This window comes from Quercus lobata, chromosome 10, assembly GCF_001633185.2.
Source record: "Quercus lobata isolate SW786 chromosome 10, ValleyOak3.0 Primary Assembly, whole genome shotgun sequence".
In the NCBI taxonomy this organism is placed as follows: domain Eukaryota; kingdom Viridiplantae; phylum Streptophyta; class Magnoliopsida; order Fagales; family Fagaceae; genus Quercus; species Quercus lobata.
In genome coordinates this window covers 23,138,081-23,165,680 of record NC_044913.1, presented here as the reverse complement: position 1 = coordinate 23,165,680, position 27,600 = coordinate 23,138,081, and the positions used below count along the sequence as shown (strand labels likewise).

At 33.1% G+C, this 27,600-nt stretch overlaps 2 protein-coding genes across 2 annotated transcripts; both read left to right on the top strand.

The window, feature by feature from the left end:
• The first annotated feature begins 6,720 nt into the window (after positions 1–6,720).
• Positions 6,721–10,262, top strand: LOC115965378. The gene is made up of 4 exons (XM_031084583.1): positions 6,721–7,126; positions 7,259–7,389; positions 8,967–9,128; positions 9,773–10,262. The coding sequence occupies exons 1-4, from the start codon at positions 6,902–6,904 to the stop codon at positions 9,864–9,866; spliced, it is 612 nt and encodes a 203-aa protein (XP_030940443.1). The 5' UTR covers positions 6,721–6,901; the 3' UTR covers positions 9,867–10,262.
• Positions 10,263–15,015: 4,753 nt separating this feature from the next.
• On the top strand, positions 15,016–23,816 carry LOC115963612 (putative AC transposase). Its single transcript, XM_031082683.1, has 6 exons — positions 15,016–15,451; positions 15,551–15,625; positions 16,214–16,286; positions 18,083–18,310; positions 18,829–19,703; positions 22,617–23,816. The coding sequence occupies exons 2-6, from the start codon at positions 15,614–15,616 to the stop codon at positions 23,529–23,531; spliced, it is 2,103 nt and encodes a 700-aa protein (XP_030938543.1). The 5' UTR covers positions 15,016–15,451; positions 15,551–15,613; the 3' UTR covers positions 23,532–23,816.
• The last annotated feature ends 3,784 nt before the right edge of the window (positions 23,817–27,600 follow it).

The following is a 27,600-nucleotide window of genomic DNA, read 5'->3' as shown; positions in this document are numbered from 1 at the left end:
ATGGATATATATATATATATATATATATATATATATATATATATATTTATATATATATTTATATGGCATCTCCCACCTGTTCCATGATTTCTGCCATATCCTATGATTAGGAGGGTTGTGCAGTGCTGACTCCATTGTAGAAGCAATTGATGCGGTCGTTTAAGGCCCCAAGTAGAAAAAGGGCCCCAAATTTTAATTTAATTAAGTTTAAATATTAGCTAATAAATAAAATAATATTTTTATCAAATGAAAAATAAGAAAAAAATAGAGAGAGAAATACTATGTTCACAACACTTTTACAACAAATTCTATGTAGTATGTTGTTACATGCTGTTATTGATGACAAAAAAATAATTCCAGTAGTGGTTTTAAATTATAACTAGTAATAACTTAATACCTAGAATTTGTTGTGAAAAATATTTTAAAAGTAGCACTTTTCCCAAAAAAAAAAAGTAATACACAAAAAAATTTACAACATTTTTCACAATAGTTGAGTTGACAAACTTACCGCTATTAATCTACCATATTAATAAGTGTGAAAAGTTTTATCAAATTTTTTATGTTTATAGACTTTTTAAAAAAAAAAATTATATCTAATTCATATTAATTAGTAAAAATTTTACATCTAAAACAAGATAATAAAAAATAAGTAATATTTAATTTTTCAAAGTTACATTTAAATATATAAAAGGCCTCAATTTCAATTTTCTCCTTAGGCTCCTAATCCTAAATACATTAACCCACCCTTAGGGTCGTGGAGCACATTTGGACGGAGATAAATGCAAAAGTCTTAGGATCATGCATAATCAATTCTTACACAGAGCAGACACCTCTGGCCATGAATATAATCCACGTGCTTCTGTGACTGTGATTTAGGCTTTCCAGAATCCAAACTAAGACAATTTTTTTTTTCTTGCTTCTGGGTGTATGGCTAGGCTACATGGACCACCTTAGTTGGTCGAAAAAGTACCCATCAAATACCATCGTTTCCTCCAAAAAAATTTAAATTGATGGGAGTGACGAGATTACATCCCCTTTACGAAATTAACACTAATGACGAGGTTATTCCTAGTGACGAGGAAGCTAGTCATCACTGACGAGAACAGGAAAATCATTCAATGAAACCAGCAAGTGACTTGGGCAGTTACGAAACCAGCCAAGCAGACCGTTGGGAGCCTATTAAAAGCCCCATTATTGGGCAGGGGGCATTATTAAGAAAGACATTAACACCCCAACGGCTAGCAACCAAAACCACATATATAAAGCCCTTACATTGTCAACAGAAGGTACATATATACACACCCTAAAAAACACCTATTGTTACCTGACTTATACATTTCATTTCGCAAAGTACTTTTCTGTTCTAACTTTGGCATCGGAGGTGTTGTGGCAAACATCACACCGGTGACCATCATAGAGGATACATTCACGCTGACAGGAAGCTGGTTCCATCTACCCATCTCGACTGACGAATTCATGTTTCATCATAAATAAATAAATAAACTATTTTACAAGGGGTATTAAGAAAAAAAAAAAAACTACAGAATTTTAGTAATAATTAATTAAACAATGGAAGTGTCACATAGTGCACAGGTTGAAACCAAAGGACACGACAAAAGTGACAAGAAGAACCAGAATACGTACTGTAAAATATAACCTAAACTAAACAGAGTTGAGATGAGACTGTGACGACATGGCGATTAAAATTAAAATGGCAGGAAAGCCACTTATTATTATGGATGCTTCATGCTTTATCTATTACTTCAATTAAAACGTGATCTCACTCGAACATATATATATTTTAATTTTATTTAAAAGTACGTAATCTGAGTCTCAACGTGGCTCATGTATACTGAACTGGGTCAGCCACATATGCGCTACAAAGCATGCCGATTGTACACCAGATATTCATTTACTTAATAATGATCGGACGGTTTAGTTACAAAATGAAAAATATATTAGAGGAAGATCGGACGGTTTGGTCATTTTTAGGGAAAAACGTAGATTCATATGACACATGGCGTTCATTAGGAGCAGCGTTATGAGGATGCAAAAGTTGACTACAGCTATTATGCACTGTTGGGATCCATTCTTTTATTTTGATTGAAGCCAGCAACACAAAACAATTTTCATGTTGTTGGTTGATGAAATCTAAGCAAAAATTTGGGTTTCTTTCTCTTAACCCAACACATAACAATTTTGACGTTATTGGTTGATGAAATCTAAGCAAAACGTTGAGTTTCTTTTTCTTTGTTTCTCTCAACCCAACACCTCTGTTTCTCTCTCTTTGACTTAAGATTTGGGTCTTCTTTCTAGTAAAAGATTTGGATGTTGGTTGATAAAATCTTAGCAAAAGAAAGCTTTGAATCAATTTGTTTGGTAAAAATCTAGGCATAAGAGATTTGAGTGTTGTTGGTTGATGAAAATGCAAGAGATTTAGGTATTTAGTGAATGATAAACTATATCAAATTTTGGGAAAAATAATAATAATAAAAGTAAAGAAATAATATTTAAATGAGGACAAAAAAATGATAAAATGTCTGTTAAAAAATGGATGTGAAAAAGTAAGTAGGCAAAACTGTTTACTCTCTAAATAAGCTAAAATTTTGACCAAATTGAAGATGTTCTTATGACATAGGCTAAAATTTTGACCAAACTGCTAGAGGTATTCTTATGACATAAGACAATCATGTTAATTTAAATATGATACAAACACATTAAATCCTAACTTATAACTTACTAACTTCATGTCATATTTTAAGATTGTCATATTTGTGGGTCTTGGTGGATTTTGTCAAACTTATATAAAATTTAGATATGACTTTTCATACCTTGTCATTGTCACGTAAAGGAATGGATCCATATATAGGGCATCTCCCTCCTGTCACATGATTTCTGCCATATCCTATGATTAGGAGGGTCGTGGAAGGTGGAACACATTTGGACGGAGATAAATGCAAAAGTCTTAGGATCGTGCATCAATTCTTAGTTCTTACACATAGCACACCTCTGGCCATGAATATAATCCACGTGCTTCTGTGATTTAGGCTTTCCAGAATCCAAACTAAGACGAATATTTTATGTGGATTTTTTTTTTTTTGGAAGAATCATTAGTCTGTGACTTTTGTTTCCGAGTTCGTTTATTTTGTTAAAACTAAAATTTTTTTGTTGAAATTACTGTAAATTAAGGTAAAAGTTAATTAAAATAGTTCAATGGGACCGATGAATAATACCAAAAAATACAATGAGACCCATAAATAATAACAAAAATAAAATAAATAGTAAAATAAGTTATCAAAAATAATTTTTTTTACAAACGGACACTTCCTTTGTTGTCATGATGCAGCTCGTTTTTTCTTACTTCCGGGTGTATGGCTAGGCTACATGGACCACCTTAGATGGTCGAAAAAAGTACCCATCAACTACCATCGTTTCCTCCAAAAAAAAATTATTAAAAAATAAAAAAAGCTATTTTTCAAGGGATATTAAGAAAGAAAAAAATTAAAGTATTTTAGGCTCTTTTGGTAGACCACTCAAACACATATTTTTTATTTTTAAATAATATTATATTTATTTTTACATATATTTTTATACATATTTTTTATTTTTAAGTGTATCTATCAAACACCACCTTTTACGGTTAAACAAAGGAAAGTGTCACTCAAAGATAGTGCACAGATTGAAACCAAGCGAGACGTCAAAAACGACAAGAAGAAGAACCGGAATACGTACATACTGCAAAACAGAGAGTTGAGACTGTGACGATATGGGCATTAAAATTAAAATGACAGGAAAGTCACTAATAATTATGGATGCTTCATGCCTATCTATTACTTTAATTAAAACGTACACGTAATCTCACTCGAATATATATATTTTTATTTTTATTTAAAAGTACGTAATCTGAGTCACAACGTGGCCCATGAACACTGAACTGAGTCACCCAAATATGCGTTACAAAGCATGCCGACTGTACACCATGGGTCCATTTGGATTAAATTTATTGTTGCTGAAACTGAAAATTAAAAACTGAAAATACTGTAGTAAAATAATTTTTAAATGTGTAAATAGTATCGTGGGATCCATTTTAATATTTTTAAGTACGTGAATAGTGATGAACAGTAATACTACAGTACTTTATGTCCCCTGAAAACGTGAAGTGAAAAAAAAATAAAAAAAAGGGGGGAAAAACGCAGTTTTAGATTCAGCGGAAAACGCTGAATCCCCAAACGGCACCCATATATATATATATATAAAATAATTCATTTACATAATAATGATTAAACGGTTTAGTTACAAAAAGAAAAACAAAGAGAATAATACATTAGAGGAAGATCGAACGGTTTGGTCATTTTTAGGAGATGGCACCTGGCGTTCATCAAGAGGGGACAGGCTCCCCTCCCGTTTATAACTCTCCCGTTTTCTCCCGTTTTAATTTAGATGACTGACACGTAGACTACATAAAATCAAAGGGTTGAAAAACGTTCACCTCATATTAAACTTTTTCTCTCACTTTTTTTCTCTTCGTTGCCTCTTTCTCTGACCAAGATCATCATCCTCAACATCTCTTGCTCGCTCTCTCATTTTCCAAACTTCTTATTATCAGAAAATGAGTTCTCAGAGATCATCATCCTCAACATTTGGTGGACTTCTGGATGGTGGCAATTTGGACTGAAGCGGTATTCACTTCCTTTCCTCAAAAAATAGAACAAGAATTTTATATTTTATCTCATCAATTTTCGATGCCTTGAGTTCCCATTGTTATGACTTCTCATTTTCCCAGAAAATAAAAAAGATCAATTAGCCTATGATAGTGTTTGCAATGAAGTAAAAAATTGTTAACAGACAAATCCAAATATGCCTCTTTCTCCGACCAACATCATTACTGACACCTGTGTCTAGATTAGAGCAAATCACTTATGAGGCTCTAACTTACAATCTCAACACAGTTTCTCTCTTTATATCACCACGCCACAACAATAGCAAATTAGCAATGGCCTAACCACAGCTCATACCATATTCACTACCCATCAAAAGTCCCACTCCAAAAATCCATATCACCTCTGATCTAATTTTCTGCAACCACTGGCTGAAGGAAAAAAAAAAAAAAAAAAAAAGTCACCTGTAAGCCATTAATCACATACAGCGCCCAACCCATATTCATTCAATCAGTATCTGCAAATGCCAAAGAAACCAACTCATACCCATCTACCCAGTTGAAGGACCTCCCTGTTTAGTTTCGCACTGCCACCAAACCAAGTCTTGATGCTCTCAGCCATTAATATCACCACCGCTTCAGTCCAAACTGCCACCGTCCACCAAAGGATGAGGGCGATGTTGTTGATTGGCGAAAGAGGCAGATAAGAGAGAGTAAAAAGAAAAAAAAGGAACAAAGAGAGAGAGAGAGAGAGAGAGAGAGAGAACTTAATATGTCATGGATGTTTTTTAACCCTTGGATTTTATGTGGGCTACGTGTCAATCATCTAAATTAAAACGGAAGAAAACAGGAGAGTTATAAACGGGAGGGGAGCCTGTCCCCATCAAGAGCATCATTATCAGGTTGCAAAAGTTGACTACAGTTATTACCAACGGTTGAGATGGGTCAACATGGGAGTTTGTCTTCATTTTTATTACTTGTTCTTTTCTTTTCATTTATTTTTTTACTTGAATAATAAAAACATTTTTAGCTCTTTTATGGTTTTACCCCCATATAGCTGTTACTAAAGTGTCGGTTTTGTAACGGTTTATTTAGCTTTTTGTTAAAAGTATCATTGATAAAAAGAAATAACAAATTTTAGCTATAAAATAAGTTACAGCTTTACTTAATATCTTTTTATTAGAAGTGAATTTTGACAAATTCACTATTGAATCACTTCTTCTTCTTATATATACCATACTTGCAAAATTTCTAAAAAATTAAAGATCAATAACTATCTTATCAATAAATTGTTTAAATTATAAGTTTTTACAGTTTAAAACTATGCATAAAATATAAGCTTATAGATCAAATGGTAAATAATATCCGATTGACACAAAATTTGACATGTATTAAAAAGGTAAAGAACATGTAATTTAACGGTTAGATTTTCAAAATATGTAATAATGTTTATTTTATTGAGTAAGGTTGTAGTTTTAGGTTACAACTAATTTTATAATTAAATTTTGTCTAAAAAATAAAAGATAAATAAAATAAGTAGGTAATTGATCACGTGAAACCCACAAATAATAAGAAAAATAAGTAATGAACGGACTTATAAACACATCCTAAGTGGGTACTAAATTAGAAATTTTATAATAAATAAGGTGAGATGTTTTTTCATTCTCTTATTATATCTTTCTTTTTAATTTGTTAAGGATGCTAGTTAATGCACTACATTTTGATTATAATTCTCATAAACATGTTGACATTTTAGTACATCATAGATGCCTATTATCCTTTATTTCTATGTTAAGTTTTCCTTTAGTCCTTTAGTGGAATGTCCTATACTAAAATCCTTAGACCCACATAAGATATTTGTGCAAATTGCATCATCATTTAATATATAACGTGTCTTAAAAGAGGTTTTAGTATAACCACCTTTTTTTTTTAAGAATCTTCCACTGCAAATAATAATTAAAGAATTGGTGTTTTTAACCTACCCAATTTTTAATGATCCCCAAATTTGGCTAACCTTTAACCCAAAAAAAGAAAAGAAAAGGCTAACCTACACAGATAGAGAGAGAGAGAGAGAGAGAGAGAGAGGAAAAAAGAGAACTTAGAACTCACAATCATTATCAACCAAACTACAAAACCTAAGAATTTGAAGACTCGAGAGGGACAACTCACAAAGTACTAAGATGGAGTTTTGACAAACCTAACTCATAAAAAGCCTAGAAAGGAAGAGAGAGAGAGAAGTAGAAAATGGTGGATGTGAGAAAAATAGTGGTTGTAGTGGAAGAGGTGGAAGCAGCAAGAACAGCCCTTCAATGGGCTCTCCACAACCTTATTCGCTATGAAGACATAATCACTCTCCTCCATGTTTACCCTTCCTCAAGATCCAAAAGCAAGAAGAAAGCTCGACACCTCCGCTTAAATGGCTTCCAACTAGCTCTCTCTTTCAAAGACATTTGCAACAACTTCCCTAACGTAAGCTTTTCTTATTCATACATACATGTACAAATCTTACTCTTTTCTTTTTTTGGTTGATTATTTTCATTTCTGTGTTCAAAAATTGTTATATGATCATGATCAACACGTAATCGTAGGGTTGTGTTACAGACAAAGGTTGAGATTATTGTGACGGAAGGGGACCAAGAAGACCAAGTGGGTGCGAAGATTGCAGCCATGGTTCGAGAGATTGGAGCTTCCTCACTTGTGGTTGGACTCCATGATCACAGCTTTCTTTACAAGTAAGTCTCTGTCCGAGTGAGTTTGACATTAAAAATTTGCAAAGTTGATTGAAAAGTCTCGTGATGATTGTGATAGTGATCCTCCTTAAATCATATGGGTCCTTGTTGTTTTCACAATTAATGGATTACTTATTTCACACAAAATTTATTGCTTAATTAATTTATCCACCATCATAATCATCAGCATAATTGGTGATGTTCTTGATGGGTCATAAAACCAGAAAAATTCAAACTCTTTAGAATTGATATAGTGAGCTTCCCAGGAAAGTTCGACAAGAACTGGTCAACTGTGTTTAATTTTTGATGGGGAATAGCTTATTTTGAGTATTACTATCTACGCAACTTTTTTTTACAATTATTTTTATAATTGTTTTTTAATTATAATTACTAAACTGGTTGATGGTAAACAATGAAGAAAAAAGTGTTGGATTTATATAATAAGTTGTGTCCATTGTTCACAGTCACTGTTTTTTAAGCAATTGTGAAAAAAAAAAAAAATTGTGTCTTATTTCACGTTATGTACCAATTTTTAATGCGTCAAAGTCTTACTACTATAAGATTAAAAGTAGATGGCATTAATGGGGTAGGTGAAACTATGAATTTCACGCCAACGTGGCTTGACATCTGAGAGGTGCCGTGGACCTTGGTATAGTATGGTCTATGTATGAGCACTGCTCAATGAATTTTTAGAGAGACAGAGACTGTAACCAAAAGGGTTGGTCAAGCACGTGGAGTGATTATGGTGGTAGAAGAGGAGAACAAAAAGATTTTGGGCTCCACAAAAAGATTTAGAAATTTGGTCATTTTCTCAGAAAATTATTATGAATGAAATTATTATATATTATGAATTTATGTGACTCAAAATCAAAAGTTCTTTTAGGACAACTAGTATATTTAATTGGAGAAATGTTAACTGATGCCTTAAGAGCATTAGTTTAGAAAATATTTTTAGAAATTTTTTATGGGAAAATAAAAAAGCAACTTATTCCTTTGATAATTTTTTTTTTATACTTTTCATTATACTGGTATTAGATCTTTTCTACAATGGTCTATTAATAAATGTCCTAAAGGTACTTGTTAACTAGACCATTTAAATCTCTTTTCCCACCTAAGATGTATCAGGCAGGGATTATAACGACATGCCATCTTTTGTGCATCCTAGAAATCTGGGTGGGTCCGAATTAATTATGATCTTCTAAATGTTTCATCAATTATTGGCAGGATCTCGATAGGGAATATGTAAGTTTTGATTTTGACAGCTTTTAGAGTACTATTGCATGCAGTTCAATTACTTAAAAATGTTCATGCCCAAGCCACTGATAATTGAATGATTACTCTATACGTGGGAAAAATGAGCTGTACTCATATCAGAAACGTATCTGTGGGAAACTCTGATCAGGATAAGCTGCATTTACTGAAGAATCAAATCCTTATCCAATTCTTCAAGTTTTAACTGCATTAGGCAGTACATGTTCCTAGTATGTGCAGATAATAACAACATTGATTTTTGTGATTTGTATTATTACTTAGGAGGAAACAATTCAACTTAAACCAGTGTTTCTATTCATGTGGTATAGGTTGGCAATGGCCCACGAGGATATTGCAAACAACTTGAATTGCAGGGTGCTTGCCATCAAACAACCATATCCATTACCATTAAGAAAGAAGACCAATGTAGTACCAGCACTAGACAGTTCAACTAACTTGGACTTTTCACAGATCGAGATTGCTAGATTACTGTAAGATTCCCATAATTTCATAGCTAATTTTTACCTGTTCATACCTGCTCCTGTGCTCCCTTCTTTGGGAAGTGTCCTTTAGAACCTTTGGTTGCGCTTTCTTGAGATATCGTACATGTGATTTTGTGCCAAATGACCAAAATTTTGTCACAAGAACCAAAGTGGTTCTTTGTGGATGACTCATTTGTAGCCTAAAATGGATTTCATAGGTTCTTTAAATATTTTATATGGAACTCATATCAGTTTTAATCAAACCATGATTCATGACATGTATTTCATATGTTGGTCCAATATAAATGTATGCAATGATCAAGCTGAGTGAATGACATCCTAGAGAGCAAGGTTTGCATCAATTATGAAGGATCCATAGCAAAACGGAATATGTGCATACGTTTCAAATTAAAATTGGTTAATTAACATGCATATCATATGCGTTTCTCTGTCTCTTTTTACTATACTGTTAAGAAAACATGCTTAGAATAAAACATGATGATGATAATATGCCACTTTGGAGTGAAATATTGCATCTCACTAGTGTTGATATCTAGATCTTGTTCCAAATTTTCAAGAATATATTAAATTTAGTTTTGGAAATTTTTTGTTATGTGCTTTCAATTTGCGGAGTTTTTATATGAAAATTGCAGTGTCCCTGATATTCCGCCACCAAAAATTCCGTACCGGATATGCCCAAGCCCTACAGCAATTATTTGGAGATCAAGAAAGTCAAGGAGGAAGTAAAATTTCTTGAAGTGGAGGCTCAAATTTGAAATTTACCACAGGCTGAGGTTCAGCTGATCTAGGCCACTTTCCCTTTAAAGAAAAAATTATTTGGGCATGGCCTAGCATACAATTCAGCTCTAGCTTTTTTAACTTATTCTCACACAAAATACAAATGAAAAGTGGAATTGACATCATCTGGTTGTTTGTGCTTACATTTTTCTTTAATGTAAGATTTGAATCATTTGATCATGTCATTGTCTTTGTGCACAGTTATGAGTAAAATTCTTCATCCTTATCTTACCTCAAGCTAGATAGTACATGGCACAGCTTCTTCTGTACCGAATTTATTTGTAATTGAAATTTGCAAAGCGTGAAGAACCTGCACTGATGCATTCTTTTGGCATGAGTTACCAACTCTAAAATTTATCCACTGAATTCCTCTTCTAGCCTGGTTTTGTCTCCACTAAATTATATATCTAGAGGACAAGCTTGGAAAGCTAAATTTTTTGATTAAATATTCATTAGAAAAATTCATTACAGAAAAGGTCATCATGCCCATTTGTTTTCATTTTACAAATTAAGATGGAAAAGATCATTTGTGCTATCATCTGGGGAGATGGCCTAGTGGTAAAAAGTTCTTGTGAACCATCACATCTATGAGTTTGAGAATTATGGATTCGAGTAGTGACAAGTCTCATTAATGTCCAAGTAGTCTCACTCCATAACACATTGTGGAGATTTAAGTAATGTGGGGGCAGTGACTACACTTGCTAGTACATTTTTTTCATTACAGAAAAAGAAAAAGAAAAAGAAAAATATCATTTGTGCTGTAAAGGAGCTTGAAATTTGTGTCCCATATGAAACGCGCAGACACCACCCTCAAATGACTATCCACTTTGCACCATACAATTAGCATTGATGTTGTATATTTGCAGTATTAAGAAAAAATTCTGACAGTGCAATTATAGGTATAGAAAATGCCTATTATTGCACCAACGCCAAGCCTGCAACAAGAGAAAAAGAGATTCTAGATTAAAAGCTCTTAGTTGATCTAGTCCAATAAATTACCCACATTCAATCCCTATTGTAATGCCCAATCAGAATATGTAGAAAAATAGACACAACAACAAAACAAAACGATGCAGAAACCTATTAAAGTATCACACCAAACATCAGTAGGCTTTAAGCAAAATTTCTGAAAACGCAGGTAAGGACAACAAGTCAACAACAACACTACTAAAAAATCGTTGAGCTAACCAATTCTCCTACTCTTTCCAACACAGTTGACTTAATTAAATAGCTTTTTTTCCAAAACACTTCTATAAAGCTTTACAACAAAGAACAATTTTAAAAACAAACAGCTAAGGAAGTGGGTTTATATTATATATACGGATGTGTAAGGTTATAAAATAGGTAAAAAACTAAATATCGATGTTGAAATCGAATACAAACTGAAATTGTACATGATTAAACATTTAAAACAAAATGTATAATAAATTTCAAATAATAATTTGATATCTCATGAACTTATTTTTAAATTTACACAATTCAATTTTAAGTCATTGATTTATTCATATATAGAGGAGAGCAATGAATACAACTGTGAGTAAGAGTGGACTGATTCAACTTGAAGAAATGAAAAAAATATATAGGAAAACAAAAATAACATTTATAAAAATAGTAAAAAAGAGACATCAATTAAATATTTAGTAGAGATTATCACTTCGAATATAATATATTTTTTTTGAAAATAATGCTTTATTGTATACATATAAACATATGATATTTTATATATAATCAAATCAAGTTTCATAATTTTATACTTTTTAGCCTGTTTATGAATGTATTTATCATGTTTGAGCTTAACTGGTTAAATTGTTGAGCTTAAATTTTATATATATATATATATATATATATAGAAAATTGAGCTTAAACTTAGGATTGAGTTTGACTTATTTGCTAAATAAATTAATATAAATTTTTTTTCCCAAACTTAGCTTGAGTTGTTTATGAATAGTTCGTTCATTCATCGCAAAAAGACTAGCAAGAATTTGAGAATTACAATAATTTGAGTTCAACAAAAATAAGATTAATGCTACATCTAAAACATTTTGAAAATAATTTTACAACAAATCTTATGTGGTAAGTTGTTACTGATTCTAATTTGGGCTAAATACTAACATCACTTTTTTATCCATTAATAACAACTTGTCGCATAAAATTTTTGAAAATAATGTGGACGTAACATTTCTCCAAAAATTTGGTCCCCAAAACATAATTCTTAACCCCTTAAAAAAAAAAAAGGCTTTAAAACAACAAAAAAATTTGCCCAAATAACATAAAAATTAATCCAAACAACAAGTGAAAAAATTATTCAACAAAAAAACTTATTATTCTTTAATTATTCAAATTTGTAACTCATTCAGCCCAATATATCAAAATAATTTCTAATTTCATTTATCCTTAAAAACCAGTACCAATAGAAATACTATGGTTGTGAGTTCTCCTTGGTGGTACTAGTAGTTATGTTCTCTTTGGCGCGCTTTGCAGTCGCAATAATTTTGCTCTCCTTACAATTTGGCTCACAATTCTAGCAAATACTATCATCTATTTCTCTTTCTATCTGTCTCAATTTTTCTCTTCTCTATTATCATTTTAAACTTCTCTCATTTTACTATTCACGTTTCAGCATTTTTTATTTCCTCTTTATCTCTTATTAGTCTTTTTTTTATTTTTTTTATTTTTTATTTTTTTTTATGTTAATATATTCAATTTGTCTCCTTATTCAATTTTGTATAATTTAAAATTTTTAGTGATCACACTGAAAAAATTCCTAAAGCCACCATAGTGTAGGAATCTTACATTTTGGAGAATCTTTTTGGATTTATAATCAAACTAAATATTGACATACTTACACTTGTGGGCACTAAGTTTTTAGGCATCATAATCCTAAGAACCTGGATGTCGAAGACATATTAGATTTTTCAAACCAAATGCTCCAACAACAACAAAAATTTAAAGTTTACGGAATTTGACTCTCAATTAATATATATATATATATATATATATCATGACTTATGAAATAAAACTGTAAACACTATGTTACAATATTTTATGAGAGTTTTCTTAGTTTTCATTTTACAATATTAGTATTGAATTATACTAGATTAGATTTAGTTAAATTTAATAAATTCATATAAATAAATTGTGTATGCTATTTAATAATTCTTTATTTATTTATTTTTTGATAATTCAATATTTAGAGATGGAATGATTTGAATCCTAAATATATCAATTGGAAACACTAAGAAGTGCCAACCAATTAGAAGGATTTTTTTGCTAAATTAAATAATAACTTAAATAAAAGTAAACTATAACTTGAATTGATAAAATTTATTAATGTAAGTGAAGTATACATCTAGGCCATAAAACCCTTTAAAGATATGGAGGAGAGTTTCTGCCACCCAAACTGTTTCCTCACACAAACTGGTAGCAAATATCCGTAGTGCTTGATGTGATTTCATCTCTAACAGATACAAAAGTGGAAACAACACAACTGAATAAACATAAAAACACACCTTAATTAATAAATAAAAAAAGAAAAAGAAAAATAACATCTTTAAATGGGGATAAAAAGAAAAACAAGATGAGAAAAAAATATCAAGAATAAAATGAGAAAAATAGCTTGATGTGGTTGGAATTGGAGATGGGGTGGCCCTTTAAGGTGGTCAAAACCAAAGATGGGGGAGCGGGTGGTACAACTATGCAACAAGAAGTTAGAGAGAGAGATAGGGAGAGTTTTGTGTACTAAATTTGACATTTTTATCTTCATTATAAGTGTAGGAATAAGGGCCCAAGATCATATATTGGGCCTTGGGTTTTGTCCGAGGACATTGATAAGTCTGAGGAGGAACAAATAGTTGTTAGGGTTTCCCATTTAAAGTCTCATAAGTAGAGAACGAATGAAGGGTGATCCGAGGAGGAACTCCTCCTCGGATACGATAAATGTAGCTCAAAGATAACTAGCCTCTGAGCATGTGGTCACACGTGCACTCAAAGGCTCTTCTATTTGAATCCATTATGACTTATGCTTTTATGGGTGAAATAATTTTTTCTTCACACCCTTATGTATTTTTGTGATTAGAAAATGTAGTATCCTCAAATTATAATGGATTCAAATTATTAACCTTTATATAAAAAATAGAAGAATTTTTAAGCTCTCTTTTTGGGGAGATTTAAATTTGTTGGGTAAAAGTTTGAAGTTTTCTTCTTCTTCTTCTTTTTTTTTTTTCCAATACGGCAGATGTGTTTTTATAAAGAAAAGTGTGTTTGTTTTAATGTTTTTCTTAATAAATGGATAAAGCAATTTGAAAATCTCTAGAAGAGTAGTCTTATTTCATAGGCAACTTTTTAGTGGAAGTTAAAGATGCTACTTATAAAAAAAAAAAAAGTGCATATATCTATTTAGTTTAGTTTTTTTAATAACCATTTAGTTTTTTTTTTTTTTTGATATTTAGATTTGTTTTTGGATAAACATGGGGTGTTTAACTTATTTTCTATTAAAAAAAAAAACAATAAAAGTATAGTTGCTTTGAAGTGGGTTAGTGGAAGAGTGTTCCTATTTTGTAGGCAATGTTTTAGTGCAAGTTAGACATGTATTTTTACCAAACTATCCTTTAGTTTTGTCTCTACTTAAACCTAGAGGTGTACTAAGGGTATTTTGGAACAAAAAAAATCCGGTTTAAATAGGAGAAACCCTTAAATAGTAATATAGATAAATTTCAATGTTTTCAATAGATGCATTTGGAAAAAAGAAAAAAAAAAAAGAAAAGAAAAAGAAAATGCAAATGGCCACTTTTATTAAAAGGGAAAAGTAAAAAAAAAAAAAAAAAAATTGGGAGAGGGGTTGCAGTAAATAGTAAATGAAGAATATTTAGTGAAAAGAAAAAAAAAAGGAGTAAAATAGTGAGTAAATCGGGAAACGAACGTTTAATTTGAAATTGGGTCGAGACATGGAGCGAGGCTGATGGATTTTAGAGCCAACAGAACCAAAGCTAGCTGGGCCTGGGGCTCAAAAACACAACCACATTATAAAAAAAAAAAAAACCATAGCTGGCTCGGTTCCTTTATCCAACCCTCACTCAAGTCTAAGTCATAAGTCATGAGTCATAAGTTTTGATTAAAAACGGTGGCGTTAAGACTTCAACCAAGAAGCGTGCGTTTGGTTGAGTCATGATGAGTGAGCCGTCTGAGAAAAACAAAACAAGAAAAAAGGGAAACAAAAAACAGATCTGAAGCTTGTTGGGTCTTTTTGTCGCGGCTGAGTCTGTGAGAGGCTGAGAGGCTCTGCACAGTCAAAAGACTCAAAGCTGATCTACTTTTCTCTCTCTCTCTCTCTCTCTCTCAAAAATTTATCTCTCTATCGGCTAAGATAATTAGATCCGGCTTTGATCTACTAGCGCCGCTGATCCTTCTTTTCCCAGCTCTCATCTCCCTCCATTTCTTCTCTCTCTTTCTTTCTTTCTCAGTTTTCTTTGCCCACTTTGTTATGCTCAGTCTCCTACCACCCAACTCTACCACACACCTCACTTCACCACTTCACGGTCAGTGACCCTCGGTCACCGGATTACCCCCCTGAGATTTTTTTTTTTTTTAAAAAAAAAAAATTTCTAAACTTTGATATATATATTTTTTCTTTTCAGATTGTGTTTATTAGCAGTGAGGACTTGAATTGAGGAGGACCTTTGGTGGTGTTTCCAATTCGAATGAATTTTGGGGTAAGAGCCTATAAGCTGCTGCTAGTCTTTTTTTTTTTTTTTGCTTCCATGATAATAATATATATCATAGTTTGTTTGAGCTAAGTGATTGCTTAGATTATTTGAGCATTTCTTAGTTCTTGATAGTTCCTACTAACTCTGATTGTGAAGCTCGCTATTTTCAGTTTCTAATGGCTTCAGTCACTTAAATATGTGTATGGAAATTGGATAAATATAAATAATGTTCTGTAGATTTATTTATGTCACATGTCTTTGTTTGTTTGTTTTTTTTTTTTTCCCTTTCTTTTGTCTTTCATTTTGTAAATTACACAATTGTAATCAAGTTCCCAAGATTTGTTATACAATTTGATTTTGTGGGGAGCATAATCAATTAATTTTTGTAATTTTGATTTTGTGGGAGCATGATCAATTAATTTTTGTAATATATATATATATATATATATTTATATATATATATTTAGGGATTCATGTTTTGAGGAATATTTACAATCACAGTTCTAAAGATTTGATCTTTCACTTTTTTTTCCTGAAGATTGAAGATTTGATTTGATTTTTTTTTTTTTCTCACAATTAATGTTGGACTTCTAGACAGGAACAGTGAGTGGGAAGGCAGGGAATCAAATGGACTGGTCTGTAACAAATGCATTTAAATCTTTCAAAGGTACTGGAATTAATATATCCTGCTAATGATTTTGCTATTTCATGAACAAATTATATGGATTCGCAGGTTAAGGTTGTGTGATGAATTTGCCTTTGTTCTTTATACTACCATTGTTTGTTGACAATGAAGATTAGATGCTAGCAATGCAGACAACGTTGTCTTGCATAATATTTATGTGTAATTTATACTACATAGAAGCCAATTTCATGTATGACAATAGAAGAAATACTTGCCATACATATTGAGATACTTAAAGCAAGGTAGAGGCTGATATGGATCAAAATTCTTACATTTTAATCAACGTAGTCAAAGGCAAGCCTGGCAAGGCAAGGCACCACTAAGGCGCCTTTAAAGCCTTGAAGCGAGGCGCCTTTAGTGAGGTTCTCTCGCCTTTAGAGCCTAGGCAAGTTCCTTAAACAGGCTTTACGGTGCTCACGTGAGAGCCTCAATGAAATTTAGAAAAGAAAGGGCAATTTTGTAATTTGGCAAAACTAGATGGATATATACTAAATTCACATTAGTGGGTCTCTTTCTCATGCTTTCTTCTCTCTCACCTCTCTTTGTTTTTGCATCAATTTAGGATTTTTTTTTTTTGGATAGATTTTAATTTCAATCATATCAATCTTTGGCTTTAATAGTTTTTCTCTTTTTGTATTTTGAAAACTTTTGTATGAGATTGTTGTGTCTGTTCTTAGATTAATTAGTAAAAGCCTTCTACCAGTTTGAAAAATTCAATCCATGCTTAATAATCATTATGTACATATAATTTGATTTTATTATATGTATAATAACTATAGTAAGAGTACGGAGCCTGGCTTCACTTGGGCTAGCCTTCACTTGGGCTAGCGCCTTTTTATTGCCTCATGCCTTAGGTGATACAAGGACTTGGTGTCTTAAGGTCACCTTTCTCCTGTGACTACACTGATCTTAACATGGATGTTTTCCTTTACCTTTACTATTAAAAAAGCAAGGAATGAATGGATTGGTTAATGTGCCTTCATATAGGATAATGTTTAGTCTCTGCTAAAGATTTTTCATCCAAAACCAAGGTTCATGTACTTCTTTTATTTGGTAATGAATAAGCAATTTAACAAAAATTCAAGGCTTTCCTTTTCAATTTCCATTGTTAAGCTTGAGGAGTAAAAGGATTTATTTATACCAAAATAAAAGGATTTATGCAGTGTACATTTAGGAGTTGGAAATGTGTTGTAGGGTTCGTAGGAATGTTTCTTTCTACAGGTTTAGTAAAAGATATTTGTTTCTTATGAAACCATTTGTGATTGATATATGAGGATTAGGGTAGATGAAGGTAGGCTTCTTTTGTTCAAAGAAAAAAAAAAAACTCCAATTCTTCATAAGACTTGCATAGAGGAAGTTGTGGGGAGCAAACATTCAGATTAGGCTGTTTTCTTTGACAAGGGAAAATATCTTATTACCACACTTGGTCTGTAGTTAAAGCATATCTCATTCTTGATCAGAAATGTATATGAACAAGTCTATGATTATTGCTGGCTTTTTGAGCTTCTTAGTTCCTAACATGTATATGTGTCAGTTTGTTTGAAGTGGTGTTTCTTTTATGGTTCTAGTGATCTCCAGACATTCTGATAGGAGAAGATTCCCCCCTTTTTTTTTTTTTAATGATCATTTACTGCAAATGAAATTCTAATCCTTATTGAGCAGTAGATTTGCCATTTATTTTGTTTGTAATGTGGATATTGGGCTTTTGAACTTTGGACTTCCAATAATGAATAACCTATGAATCTATGATTGTTTTTATTTGTTGGTTCTTGATGTAGATATGGAACCCAAATCTGTGATGGATATGGCACTGCTTCCAAACATTGATCCAATAGATATTGGATTGAGTTCTTCAGAAAAGGGAAATGCAAATGCTGTTACTACAGCTAAACCAAGAAAGAAGACAATGACATCAGTTTATCTCAAGTTTTTTGAGACAGCTCCTGATGGAAAAAGTCGGAGGTGCAAATTTTGTGGACAGAGCTATTCTATTGCGACTGCCACTGGTAATTTTTTGTGCACCTGCTTTCTTGTTGTTTTTGTTCTTGATAATATTAATGTTATTTTGATACCTTTTCTCTCTTATCCCTTGCAATTTGTCTAAGAGATTCAAGGGTTACAATGAACAAAATCCAAATATTTTTATAAGCAATCTACGAAACTATTACAATGTGCTTCGTAAGAAGCTCAGCTCTTCTTGTATGAGTGGCTATTAGTTGCACTCACTCTCAACTTGTTAACCGGACTTGCATCTTCCTCTTTCTTGTTTGTTTATCTCTAAGCTAATTAACTTTGACCAGTCATGAGCTTATAAAGAAGTATTTAATAATGGGAAATGGAAATTCCCCCTTCCCCGAACTTTATATAAGCAAGCCTGCCAAAAGCAAACCCCCTCCCCACCTTCACCAAAACCAAAAGGGGTGTTATCCAATTTATATTTCTTATATCTGTCTCCGGATTTGAGCCTATCATGTTGTAGTCAAATTTTGTATCTATCTCATTAATTTTTCCTTTATTGGTGAAGGAAATTTGGGAAGGCACCTGGGTAATCGGCATCCAGGATATGACAAGTCAGGGGATGCTGTCAGCAATTCAGCACCACAGCCCACCACCACTGTAATCAAGAAATCTCAACCTCAAGCAAAAGTGTCCAATGTGGATTATGATCATCTAAATTGGTTGCTCATTAAGTGGCTCATTGTAGCTTCTCTCCCTCCTTCAACCTTGGAAGAAAAGTGGTTAGTAAATTCTTATAAGTTTCTGAACCCATCAATACAAATCTGGCCAGGTGAGAGGTATAAAGCAGTATTTCGTGAAGTTTTCAGAAGCATGCAGGAAGATGTAAGAGCATCTTTGGACCAGGTTTCCTCTAAGGTCTCCATTGCACTTGACTTCTGGACTTCCTACGAACAGATTTATTATATGAGTGTCACATGTCAGTGGATTGATGAGAACTGGTCTTTCCAAAAAGTGCTGCTTGATATCTGTCACATACCTCAACCTTGTGGGGGTGCCGAGATTTATCACTCCCTGGTGAAGGTTCTTAAGATGTACAATATTGAGAATAGAGTCCTCTCCTGCACCCACGATAACAGTCAAACTGCCGTGCATGCCTGCCACACTTTGAAAGAGGACCTTGATGGTCAGAAAGTGGGTCCCTTTTGTTACATTCCCTGTGCTGCTCGTACTTTGAACTTGATCATAGATGACGGATTGAGAACCACAAAACCAGTAATCTCTAAGATCCGGGAGTTTTTACTTGAGTTAAATGCATCCGGAGAGATGACTGAAGATTTTATTCAATTAACTACAGCCTATCAAGAAGGTAGTTGGAAATTTCCACTGGATGCTTCAGCAAGGTGGAGTGGCAATTACCAGATGCTAGATATTGTGCGCAAGGTACTTGCTTGTCTTGTCTAACTCTCCCACTTTATGATAGAGAAATTCACAAATGAAAAGTTTATTTGAACTTTTGGCCAAATAGTTGTGTTTTTAATTGAATTAATTATAAATTACAATTAAATGTGAGAAAAAAAATCCAGATACGATTGATTTTTATTTTTTTTATTTCCTTCTTAGAGAAAAAGTGAAGAAATTATTAACCTTTTAGAAGAATGTTTTGATTTAAGGAATGAAGCTTTGTCAGCACAACTTGGAGTCTTGGAAGAAACTAGCCAAAAGTCTGAAATCAGGCTATTAAAAGCATCCTCAATGAACTAGCCAAAATTTTAGCTAAAAAGCAGCTTTCTATTTTAGCTTTCCACCTTTTCAAATACCCCGTCCAACAAAATCTTTGTTCTTTCTCTACTCCATTTAAATCTTCACCTTTACTATTATATTATTCCTTTTCTCATTTCAGCTGTCCCCTCCCCTTTTTCATCTCTCTCTCCTCCCTCCACCTCACAAACCTCTCTCTCATCTCTCACTCTCGGGGAGCACACGATGTAGGTGGGTTTTTCTTGGCTTTTGAGTGATTTCTTTTATTCTTTTTCCATTTCTGGAAGGCAGCCTGATGGGAGTTTTAATCTAGTGAGGGTGGTTTGAGTGATTGGGTTCTGTGAGTGATGGTGGAGAGCATCTGGGTTGCTGGTTTGGGAAGATCTGAGAGGTGTAGGAGAGCTTTTGGGTGGGGGGATTGTTGCATGGGTGTTGTTTAGGCCACCATGTGTGCCTCCCAGTTATTGTTTGACCACTTTGTGGTTGTTGGAATTTTGCTGTATTTTGAGTTGTTGGATGACCATGTGTGTGTGCGTGTGTGTGAGAGAGAGAGAGAGAGAGAGATAGAGAGAGAGAGAGAGAGATCAGAGATGTTGGATTATTAAAAAAAGAAAGAGAAGTTGTTCAGCTAGTGTCTTGCCTAGTGTGGTGAGTTACTGTTTAGATAGTTGTTGGGGGTTAGATAGCCATAGAGCCAAGTAATGATCCCGTTGAGGATGCTTTAAATAGTTCTATTTGGATTTGGGATATTTTCTTTTTTTTTTGGTGTTAAGTAGTTCTATTGGGAGAACAACCAGTTGCTGTGTTATGAAAACATTATTTACTATTCCTACATATGTGTCTAATAAATTGAAAAGGTCGCAGTGGAATTTTTTGTTGGAAGGATTGGAGGATGAATTCGAATTACATCTGGCAGAGTGTAATACTGTTTGTTCAATAATATATTGGGTTTGGGTGACCATATTGGGCGCATTTAATGAAGCTTTGTTGGGTAAATGGTTATGAAGATATCCGGTGGAAGGAAATCATTAATGGAAATGGGTTGTCAGACCAAATAATGGATAAGATTAGGGTTAACGGACAACTAGGGTTGTACGAAGAACATATAGTTGTAGTCTTCAGAAGCATCCGTTCAGGTTGGGAGAGATTTACAGGCTATATGAAGCAGGGATACGATCTTGGAATATTTGCTTTTGTATGAGCTATCAATGACCGGGAATTGGAGCTCCTTGAGGTTTTTTAAATTTCATGCATGGTGTAGTACCAAGATCAATGCAGTAGATTATATATCTCCTAAAAGTTGTTTCAATATGTGGAATTATTGTTGATACTTTGTATGCTAATATCCCAAGAGGAGAGGGTATTGACCATTTGAGCTGGAGGTTGATCAGCAATAGTCAACTTGATGCTGTTCTTATTATGAGGTTTTAAGAGGTTTCACGTTAAAGAGTTGTGTATATAGCTCCTACAATGATTCCATTTTTTGTATGGACAATTATGTGGGGTAAAATTTTGACATGTGCCAATCTTATGAAGAGAGGAGATTATATTGGTGGATTGATATTGCATGTATTACATGTAAAGGTGAGAATATGGAGCATTTGGATGTGGTTCAGGAGCTGTGGGCTGTACTTATTTCTATGATTGGGGTACATTGAGTGATGTGTAAGGCTGTTATGGAGCTCTTCTTTGGATGGTGGAATTGGTTTGGAAAATGTGGCAGCTATTTGGTGTGGAATATGGCCCCCTAATGTCTGATGTGGATACTTTGAAGGGGGAGGAATAATTGCACTTTTAATGGTGCAGAGGTTTCAAATATTGAGCTGAAATCTTTGTCTATAAGATCTCTGTTTGAGTGGTCTTGTTGCATGGGGGTTAGTTACGTGCTTTCACTTGTATACTAGAATTCTTTTCTCTCTCTAGAAAAGTTTCGTATATGCATGATTTGTTCATAAAATATCTATCCTTATCAGTAAAAGTATTATTTATCAACTTTTTTTTAAAAAAAAAAAGTACTTTAACCACTGCCTTGAAGCTAATGGATAAACAATTTTTGCATATATTGTATAAGTGAACACTCACTGCTTTTGAAACATACAGATGCATGACAAGGGTAAAATTCCCCTCTTTATTTATTAATTTATTTGTCTAATGATGCTATTACTACCAAATTTAATTACATAATATAATTTCCTGATATAATCACTAACAAGACAGCTCTCCAATTCTCTGAATGGTTGCTGAAAAATATAGACAGTGTACTTTAGTACCTCAGCTGTTGCGGATGTAGCTCAAATGTTAGAGCACTAGAGCACTTGCTATGCATGCAAGAGGTACAGGATTTGATACCCTGCATCTCCAATATGCCTGATAAATGGTATTTGTCTACAAAAAAAAAGTACCTCAGCTGTTGAAGTATGCCTTACATGCTAGTGGTTGTAGTTCTATCTTATAGGTGTCATTGGATGTGTAATTTTTGACAGTTGCTATTGATGATAATTGCATAAAATAGCCTGTAGCCTCTATTGTGTTTGTGCGTGTCACTTATGCATTGATGTAGTGGCTATTGATGGAGTAGAATTTTACATGACACAGGCTAGTAAGTCTATCGATGCTGTTATCAGGAAGAATGAGGAGAAACTAGGCAATAGGATGCTGCTGAACTCCACAGAGAAGAATGCAGTCAATATCGTGCATCAATATTTAGAACCGTTTTACAAAACCACAACTAACATATGCACAAGCAAGGTTCCCACAATTGGACTGGTTCTCTTCTTTATGGATCACATCTCTGAGACGATTGCTGTCTGCAGAGACTCCCGTCTCAGCCCAGACTGGCTAAAGAATGCGGCCGAAGACATGGCCATAAAGGCTAGAAATTACAATAACCAGGTTTGCAACATATTTACATACATGACAGCAATTCTTGATCCTCGAATCAAAGGAGAGCTAATTTCTGAGAGTCTCAGCTCAGAAAACTATCTTGAGGAAGCAAGAACACATTTCTTGAGATATTACTCTACCAGCCATTTTCCATCCATGACTAGTGGATACAGTGCTCAAGAGATTGAAGATGGAGGGAGTGTCTCTTTTGCAGAGGAAATTGCTCGAAAGAAACGAAGAGCAAGCTTGAGCACCGCCACTGATGAACTCACTCAGTATCTGTCTGAGCCTCCAGCTCCAATACCAACAGATGTTCTGGAGTGGTGGAAGGTCAATAGTACACGCTACCCCCGACTTTCTGTGATGGCTCGAGATTTCTTGGCTGTGCAGGCGACTTCAGTAGCACCTGAAGAATTGTTTTGCAGCAAAGCTGATGAGATAGATAAGCAAAGATTGTGTATGCCACATGATAGCACACAAGCTCTCCTTTGTATCAGGTCATGGACTCAGGGTGGGATCAAGTTAAAGTTCAGGTCGACTGAGATAGACTATGAGAGGTTGATGGAATTGGCAACTTCCGCTGCAGCAGATAATAGTACTGCTGGTTCTGACAAGAAACAAAAATGATGACAGAGACATAGCGTTGCCTATTGATATTGACTATTTATTTCAACAGATTTCTTAGTCATATCTTGAGATGACGACTTGTATATTACCTTTCCCACTTAGAAAAGGGAAACGGGTGTGCAATTCACCTTTTTTTTTTTTTTTTTTGGTTGTATGTATTAGGTGGACATCATTTGTTGTACAGTTGAACTGAAAAATGCTAACAAGAGAAGGAAACAGACGAATAAGTGTATCTGATTATTTGAACATACCAGTAATGTTATGAAGCAGCTTAGCAAATCTTTATGTTGTGGCTGTCATTTTAACCTGGATGCTCAATGAATCTGTACGTTTTCAAACTACAACAAAAGCAAGAAAATATATGTATTTGAAAGGCTCTACTTGGTAGTTGGTAGAAGGCCCTAACTAATCTGTATGGTGAACAGACAAAGATAAGAAGACCAAAAATTACATTAGTAGAACTGTAGAAGTAATAAGAAAGATTGTCGATTAAGAAAGTAACAAAGAATATGACTTTAGACAGAGTAGAATGGAGAAAATGAATATTTATGACTGACCCTAACTAATATGTCGAGGATTCATACTTGACCTTGAAATTTTGGAACTAAGGTTTTGTTATTATTGTTATAGTTAGTAGAAGAGGAAAGAGTGACAATGGAGAAATAAAGAAGAAAATACAAGGTAGACAATACTTATTCACAGGGAAGAAAATAGAGAATCAATGGTACTTTTTCACAAGTTGAAAATGGGAGGGGGAAGATGTCTTCATTTTTTTTTTTTTTTTTTTTTTTTTTGGTGCTAAGGAGATGGAGGAAAGATGTCCTGTGTAGATACTCTAATAATGTGGATTGAATCTTATCAAGTCTTTTTGCACCAGCAAAAAAGAAAAATGTGTCAATGCTAGTGTTCATACGCGATAGACTTTTATCATATATACTTTTCTTATATTTGCCTTATGTGTATTTCCAAAATCCAAGATTGCTAAAATAAGATATCTCATAATCAAAGTTCCTACTTGTAAAATTTTAATCAGAGGGAAGTCTTTTTTTTTATTTTTTTTATTTGAGAATGAAGCAGAGGGAAGTTTATCCAAAGCAGGTTCAAAAAGAGAATATCATAATTATTTGACAATGATAATAAAACGGAAGTCCAAATAGAAGTTACATTTTCAAATCATTCACAGTTTTTTATATTACTATTTAAGGGTCTTTCCTGTTTGGAATCCTCATTTTTTGTTCAAAAATGCTCCTATACCCTTATGTTTAAGTATAGACAAAATTAAAGAATAATCCGGTAAAAATACGACTCTGACTCCTATTAAAACATTACCTAAAAAATAGGGTTACTCTCCTATTGATTTTCAAATTGCTTTATCCACTTATAAATTAGATTCTCAAAATAAAAATGATATATATAAAATAAAATACAGTTTTTTTTTTTTTTTTTTGGGCTACAAAATAGGACTACTAAGCCCAACGTTTTTTTTTTTTTTTTTCCTTGATCAAGACTTAAACGTTTCTCTTTTTTATTTTTATTTTTATGCATAATATTAATAAGAAAACGTGTAAACCTCGAATTGGAATGAATGAAAAATTATGACACTATAAAAAAATAATAAAAAAAGGCCTCATCACACGCATGAAGTGCGTGTGATGAGGCTAGTTTTTTATAAGATGATGAAAAAATCTGTTTTAGAATCCAATCGAGATAACTTGCAAAAGGAAACAAAAGCATAGGAAAAATACCGAGTGGTTCATGCGTGCGATGAGGCTAGTTTTTTATAAGATGATGAAAAAATCTGTTTTAGAATCCAATCGAGATAACTTGCAAAAGGAAACAAAAGCATAGGAAAAATACCGAGTGGCAAGAAAACAAAGGAATCCAACAAATTCCAAATTCCAAAATGCAAAGTAAATTGTACATTCACTGTTAGAAAATTCAAAATGTTCAAAAAGCCACATAGGAGAACAAAACAAATCAAAGACAAATGATAACATTCAGGACGAAAGAAGTCAGCAAGTACTTGAAGATAATGAAGTCTAAAAGAGAGAGAAACAAAGTTCAATAGTTTTACAAGAAGTGGATTTCATTTTGGAAGAATGCATCGAGTATATTTCTATCTATCTATTATAATAATTCTTCTCAAACTAGACTTCATTTTTATATACTTTTTTACATTGTTCCTAACATTAACAATAAGTCTAGGAGTACAATTTTTGTCACAACTTACTAAAATGGTCAACTGTAAGTGGTGGATAATTAATTAATTTTAGGGTATGTTTGAAATAAAGGAAGATGGAAAGAGAGGTGAGGTGGCTGAAATATTCCATTATCTAAACATAGGGTTAATAGATCTACCACTTTTTTTTTTTTTTTTTCCAATACTTATAAATTTACAATCAATCATTTCAACAAGTTTTAGTGTTTGTTTGGCTAGCTTATTTTTTGCTAACTTATTTTACTATTCAACACTTTTTAGTACTATTCATGAGTCCTACTGTACTATTTCAATTGATATTTACTTTTATTTATAGTACTTTCAGTAAAAAGTTTTTAATTTCAGCAAAATAAGTAGATTTCAAACAGATCCTTAGTAAAAGTTATGTCCCTATACTTATTGTAATGGTAATAGTGAACGGGCAAAATGAAAACACTTAACAACTCACAATCAACCACTTTAGCAAGTTATGGTAAAAATTATGTGATTGTGTCATGCTTATAGTAATAATGATAAACAAAAAAATTATATGCTTCAATACTCCTCTCATTATAAAATAAAGATGTCCTCAAAACTTGATTTGATTGTTTTTAAAAGAAAAGAAAACTTATGTAAAGACCAGTCTGGTTGGGACGTGGGATTTCTTTGAGAAAAATCCAAATTAACTTGGAAGGCAACAATATTTTCCAAATAAACCCGGGAGGTTTTCTTCTTATATAAAAAAAATATTAGAAATCTTATTTCCACTCGCACCTGGGTGTAATGGGAGATAAATGAATGTTTAAAAACGACACATCTAGAGTGTCGAAATTGCCACAAAAAAATTCTCCATATTAAGTCTTAGCTTGAGGAAATAAACTTGAAATTTTAGCTAAGAATTTGGCAATGAGTAATGAAAATTAACTTTAAAATATCTTTTTTGGTCAAATCGTCTTCATATGAAGGTCACTTTCTTTGACAGACTAAGTTTTCCTCCTAAATCATTTGAAAGAATTTCTTCCAACTAATTACATGATGATTCATTTTATTTAAATACGTACATGACTTGATTTATAAAAATAAAAATAAACTAAAATGAAAAATAAAAAAAATAAACAAGTTACATGACTCACTAAATAGATCATGTGACTAAAAATATACAAAAGGTTTTATCAATCACCATGTAATGAATTGAAGAACTTTATAGATAATTTTTTCTTGTTTGATGGTCAAATTCTTGGCCATTCCAATGGATACTAGGGCCTGGAGCAATCAATGGAGTGGCAGATCAAGTCATGTCCAGATAGTTCCGGTTGTTGACAAATTTCTAACCTATAGTCGCATTGATTTGTTTTATCTCAAACTTGGTCCATACAAAACTGTTAATTCCTCGTTTTATATACTACCCCTTATTGAGCATAAGTCCTTAAAGTTTGAGAAGTTTTTACAGTACAAATCACAAGGTTCTGCCAGAGGACTTTTAACTCATGAAACAGACAAAGCACACTCTAAAATGGAGAATAGATGTGCAAGGTTTTTAACCTCTTAGAGGTCAGGCCTCAAAACGATAGCAAGTGCCTTCCACCAAAAACAAGTGGTAGGTTCAAGGCCAGAAATCAACCTCTTCCAAAAAAATAAAGGAAAAGAGAGAGAGAGAGAGAAGAAGAAGAAGAAGAAGAATAGGGGTAAGGATGCTTACCAATCAAGGGTGCTTGCTATCTTATAGGAGATGGAGCGTCAGTCAACATCTGGCAAGACCCGTGGGTACCATGGCTGCAAGGCTTCATCCCAAGGCCTAAATCAGAGCACCCCATCTCATCCCCTCTAATGGTTTCCAAGCTAATCAATCAGAATTCACACAAGTGGAAGTCT

What these genes read in the sequence shown, in the direction of transcription:
- LOC115965378 (XM_031084583.1), top strand. Translation starts at nt 6,902, where the DNA reads ATGGTGGATGTGAGAAAAATAGTGGTTGTAGTGGAAGAGGTGGAAGCA. An exon ending in TTTGCAACAACTTCCCTAAC is followed by an intron (nt 7,127 to 7,258) that starts GTAAGCTTTTCT and finishes GTTGTGTTACAG; the next exon opens with ACAAAGGTTGAGATTATTGT. An exon ending in GATCACAGCTTTCTTTACAA is followed by an intron (nt 7,390 to 8,966) that starts GTAAGTCTCTGT and finishes CATGTGGTATAG; the next exon opens with GTTGGCAATGGCCCACGAGG.
- LOC115963612 (XM_031082683.1), top strand. An exon ending in TGCATTTAAATCTTTCAAAG is followed by an intron (nt 16,287 to 18,082) that starts GTACTGGAATTA and finishes TTCTTGATGTAG; the next exon opens with ATATGGAACCCAAATCTGTG. An exon ending in TGCTAGATATTGTGCGCAAG is followed by an intron (nt 19,704 to 22,616) that starts GTACTTGCTTGT and finishes TACATGACACAG; the next exon opens with GCTAGTAAGTCTATCGATGC.